The sequence below is a fragment of the Montipora capricornis genome, chromosome 6 (genome assembly GCF_036669925.1).
Source record: "Montipora capricornis isolate CH-2021 chromosome 6, ASM3666992v2, whole genome shotgun sequence".
NCBI classification, from domain to species: Eukaryota; Metazoa; Cnidaria; class Anthozoa; order Scleractinia; family Acroporidae; genus Montipora; species Montipora capricornis.
Window position 1 is genome coordinate 65,457,935 of NC_090888.1, and position 5,000 is coordinate 65,462,934.

At 39.7% G+C, this 5,000-nt stretch overlaps 2 protein-coding genes across 2 annotated transcripts in view; one reads left to right on the forward strand and one right to left on the reverse strand.

Moving 5' to 3' along the window:
- Window positions 1-5,000, forward strand: part of LOC138052902 (uncharacterized) — an 83,302-nt gene that overhangs the window by 25,891 nt on the left and 52,411 nt on the right. The window lies entirely within an intron of this gene.
- Window positions 1,908-5,000, reverse strand: part of LOC138050747 (uncharacterized) — a 3,214-nt gene continuing 121 nt past the window's right edge. Inside the window, exons 1-3 of the mRNA XM_068897038.1 lie at window positions 4,992-5,000; window positions 3,673-3,925; window positions 1,908-3,340 (exon numbers count right to left, since the gene is read on the reverse strand). The exon at window positions 4,992-5,000 is cut by the window's right edge and continues 121 nt beyond it. Coding sequence (XP_068753139.1) covers window positions 2,547-3,340; window positions 3,673-3,925 — 1,047 coding nt within the window. The 5' untranslated portion in view covers window positions 4,992-5,000 and the 3' untranslated portion in view covers window positions 1,908-2,546. The remainder of the gene's footprint in view (window positions 3,341-3,672; window positions 3,926-4,991) is intronic.

Consider the following 5,000-nt stretch of genomic DNA (forward strand, 5'->3'; position numbering starts at 1 on the left):
CATCAAGTTGTAATTACACAAGATTTAGTAACAAGGAAATGACGATACAACCATTTAGCGTAGCTCTCTAGTCACGCGTTTTGTGCTCTTTTGACCTTTCCTGAGAATGACTGTTTCTCTTTACGTCTGGATGCCTTGCTCATCTGTGCTAACAATCCCAAATCGAGCGTAATAAAATATATTTAAAACAAAAGAAATGAAGCATAATAAGTTTCGATTCATTGACATCAAAAGGAATTTTAATTGCCCACACTCCAGCGGGTTTGAATTTTCCATATCAGTATGTGCACCACACCTAGTAAGAGTTGGTTTCGAACAAAATATGTAAAGCCTTAAAGACATTTTAGACATGTACGGGCTAAAAAGCATGAAAGGCGTTGTATTTGTCTCTATTCATAAAATTAGACAAAAGAACGAAATTTCCATCCCTAAAATTTCCTGCGTTCGGGTCTTGAAAACAGCAGATGAGAAATAACTTGAAGATATAAAAAGAGGGTCTGAATGGGGGGTCCACATGTCGGTTGTCGGTTAAAATTTTATTACTTTGTCGGTTGTCGGTTAAAAGTTTCGACCTCTGTCGGTTGTCGGTAACTCCCAGTTAATTTTTTTGTCGCTAGTCGGTAATTTTTCCCTCGTTTTGTCGGTAGTCAGTAATATTTTCTAGCTCTTTGTCACTAGTCGGTTAACCCCATTCACACCCTCATAAAACAACATTTAAACTTTTTTGCAAGACATGTGTCGTCATACTTATGCCATCTTCAGTTGTAAATTAGTTGTGTACTTTGAATATAAGCTTAGGTATTTGTGTATATCTCAATTTAACCATTGTATTTTCTTATAAATAGGCCTATATTCAAATTACACACATCATTCACAACTGAAGATGTGAAAGGTATGTCGAAACAGGCTTTTAAAAATGTAAAAATGTTTTTTTTATTTAAATTTCTTCAAGTTCTCTTGCGTTCTTGTTTTCACGTATGACTTTCTAAAGCAGAGACCAGCGTAACAAAACAGAAGCACTGGATCCCGGTGAAGGACCTTATCAGCGATTTAAATCAGTATTACAAAAAGCTAAAAAAAAGCAAGGCTGACGTAACGGGTGAAGGAATATATTGAAAAAGCCACTGCAATATGTCCAAAGGCACTGCTTTTCTTCATCAGGGCTTTACAATAGTCATTGCTTGTAAAACCCTGATAAGGAAAGGCAGTGCCTTTCGAAATATTGGCTTTTTCAATGATTCCTTCATCGTTATATCAACCTTGTTTTTTTTTAGCTTTTTGTTTTGACGTCAAAGTTTTGCTATCCCCCAGTCTCCTTACTAGCGCGTGTTTGCACCCCCGCCGGAAGTCAAAATTCCCATTTTTAAAAGGCTAAAGGACACTGAAGGAAGATCGGTATGGAATTTTTTCAAGTGTTTTTATCTCAGAAACCCACGATGTTTAGATTGAGTAAATAAAGAAAAATCTGTAATGCATTGAAATATACATTGAAGAATTCACGGCATTTTGAACATGTGTAGCTTCTACGTGCAGACTCAATGAGCCTCGCCAGCGCGAGCCGGATGATTGCACCCGATTCGATCCAAACGAAGAGCTTGCCTGCAGGCAGTTGGCATGTCTTGGCTCGACACGGGCCTTTCTTCTCCAGTAACCAAACAAGTAAAACTAGTGTCTGCCAACGAGGCTGGCAGGTCAGAGATAATTGAACTGAAGAAATATCTTCACTCGCAAAAAGCGACATCATCCATTGAATGGAGAAGAAAAGCGGCGTCAAGATAAAGTTTGTTTTAATTTTCCGAACCAATTAACAAGCTATTTCCTAGCCAGCGGAACATCCCGCTGAAACGCGAGGATAAGGTCATTGTTACGTTAAGTGCCTGGCGTTTGATAATAACAGGAAACGTTAATCCTATCGTTTCCGCTGGTTTATTTCAATTTTCAGTGAACTACACAATAGCTGGTCAAAAAGTCAATATTTTGACAATATATCATACTCGAATTTTTATGGCAAGGCATTCGTTTAGATTTATGGTTTGTAGGCTCGGGTGGGTGTGATAGGTGTATCAGGTTTCTGACCAATCAGGCTCGGGAGCTATTCAGGTGGCAAATAAAAATCCGAGCTAACGTGTGCTCGCCCCCTTAATCGCACAGTGGTCATCGTTTGCCTCTCATTACACTTTCACATTTCAGGCAAGTGCAGGGTTTACCTCGGTGTAAAAACCTGTGAAACTTTTTCTTTGTTCTGCTAGCTCGTGGTAGGGTTAGGTTATTGTTAGATGTTTTTTTGCTGTTTTGTTTTCCTTTGTGTTGCGTCATTTGCGAGTTTCACAGGCTTTTGCATCGAGGATGAGCCCAAATGCACTTTTCCTTTCTTTCTTCACTTAATTTTTTCCTGCCTCCACCGCATGTCTTAATCGTATTCTTTGTGATTTCTTCATTCGCTCCTTATGTCAGTTAAAACTAAAATGTACAAATATCAAGGCCTCGCTTAGCAACGATAAAATCCTAATTAGAGCAGGAAAAAAATGAAAAATACAGAAATTCAACTATAAGTTTTCTAAGTGGCTGAAAAGTGCAGCTATTATTCTTGAGTTTGCTGTTACCCTGGGTTTCCCATTGACTTTTTCAGTCAAAACATTACTGAGTCCGTCCTTCCCACCTCGTAGAATTGAAAACTTTAGATGGCTCAACGTGAGCCCGGAAGCTGCAATCTTGTCCCCTATGCCCTTGGAAATAACTTTTGACGCAATAAGGGGCCGTAGGCTATGTAAGTTAACAGCCTTGTTAAGACAGTACTTTGTACTGTTGATGGCATAATTTATGGTGAAACTTGACTCTATAATAGCCTTATCATTTACTTCCTTGTACGAAACAAGTCGCTGCAGAGCCCTGACATCTTCCAGGGAGTCATGAGCACTATAAGAAACGCCCAAAAGATCTGATACCAGACTTGGCTGAGTGTATTTCTCTCTGTGTGGCAGAACTGTTTTAAACAATATTAATGTATCAACAAACCCCACAACACAACTTTGAAAGGAACTTAAAAGATCACATTTCTGGAGAGAATAAATTATCTGCTGGCAATCAAATGATTTGGCATTGTGCGCAAACAGCACTACTGGCATCTCTTTTGCCTTTAACCACTCCACAAAACTCTTGAGACCTTCCACTGCACTTTTGGAATCCACTGGGTTTCCTTCTAGGCACAGTCTTCCTCCTACCACTTTAAGCTGGGTGACTTGTGATGCTTCGGGTGTGATCTCTTTCTCTGGCATCATGTAAACGTTGAATTCATCTTGTTCATGGACAGCTGAGAGTTGTATAATGTCAGCACTGGTGACTGAAATAAGAAGTCATTGATACATGTAAGCTATTCATAATTGGTGTCCACATATCAAGTATTTCAATATTTATTTCACCATAATTACTTATATGGAAGTTCTTACAGACTGAGGTGTATAACACACTTTCATCACTAAGGAAGCAAGATGAAAAAGAATACACAGTGAAGAAATTGATGCATAGGAGCCTGGCAACTAACGGCAAATGGCACCAGATCGGAACTAGAAATGAGACTTCTAAACTCGTGACATTATTGAGAAATTTGATGATGGTCACCATGGGACCGAAAGGCCTTGTAAATTATTATGAATTGAGTAAAACAGGTATTACCTACGCTTGTTGTTTCCACATCAAACATGATTTTGGCTGTTGAATTGAGGGACATCAATTTTTCATTCTGTGGTGCTGTAATAGGAGTTGGAATTTCCTGGATGCATATGTCGGAATTGTGCTCCAGTCCTACATCACCTTGGTATGTGTCCTCTTCTCTCACTTCACTCTCTTCCTCCTTTAACTCAGTCGTCCTCGTCCTCTTGGCTTCTCTGGTTTCATCATGCTCTTCCCTTTTGAAGTTCCAGGACATCTGATAAAATGCGATAAAAAATTGCAAATTATGCGGCACCGCATGGTTGATTATGGGGCCCGAATTATGCGATTTTTTTTCTTATAACGCATTTGTAGCTGCTATCACACAGCGTCAAGAGTGAATAACTTTGCGGTCCTGTCCCAGCACAGCCAGTCATGGAATTATTTTTAGATACACTTTGCGCGCGAAACAAACAGGTGGCCGCCAATTTTAAGCAATCAGAAGAACCCATGCCACAGGTTCTGAAAGAGATCGGATTGAGAGGGGAGGGCGTCACGCACAGGGAGGGAATGACATCACAGGGACCCATTTGCCGCGTCTGATGCCTGTGTCGTTAGAATCCAAGATGTCTATTGCATTTCTTGACTAATCCGGAAAGCTCCTTTTCAAAAGGTTAAATTTCCCCGATTCCGATAAACAAGACGTCTCAGTTTGACAGTTTTACATTACCGATCCAATGATCATGGAAGGGATATTCCACTCGAAAGTGAAATCGAAAGTGCTTCCATGGCACATTTTCATAATTGCTTTATAACAAAGGTTATAAAATGCTGACCTTTGCAATTCGCGCTCTTTTTCAAATAGAAAATTTCCAAAATATCATCACCATCATTTCATGATTGGACATTCCATTAATTACTTCCATTGCTACTCGAAAGAAGTGATGGTACCTTGCTCAGCCTTCGACATGGAAGCAAACGAAACCAAAAAACGACGATTAAAGCCGATTTTAAGGTCATCTCCTGAGTTCAGTTGTAACCACACTGACATTTCGCGATTTACTGCTGTGTTGAGACTTACACAGGCTCACAAGTCTCCCTGGACCCATTAGCAGTCGAGAACAGAAGAGAATCATTAGTTTGAAGTTCAGAGAATAGTGATTCTGCTTTGTTCATGTGTATTGTTTGCATCCACTTCAGTTTCGCTGTTTTCGCGGTCGAGTCTTGTCTCGCTTGTCGGTCTGTAAATTTCTGTAATGGATTATCTTTATGATATGATGACCAGAGAGATTCGCAGGGTGTAATATCGACGCAGAATAGAAATATTTAAAACAGCAACTCACCTTCTTCCT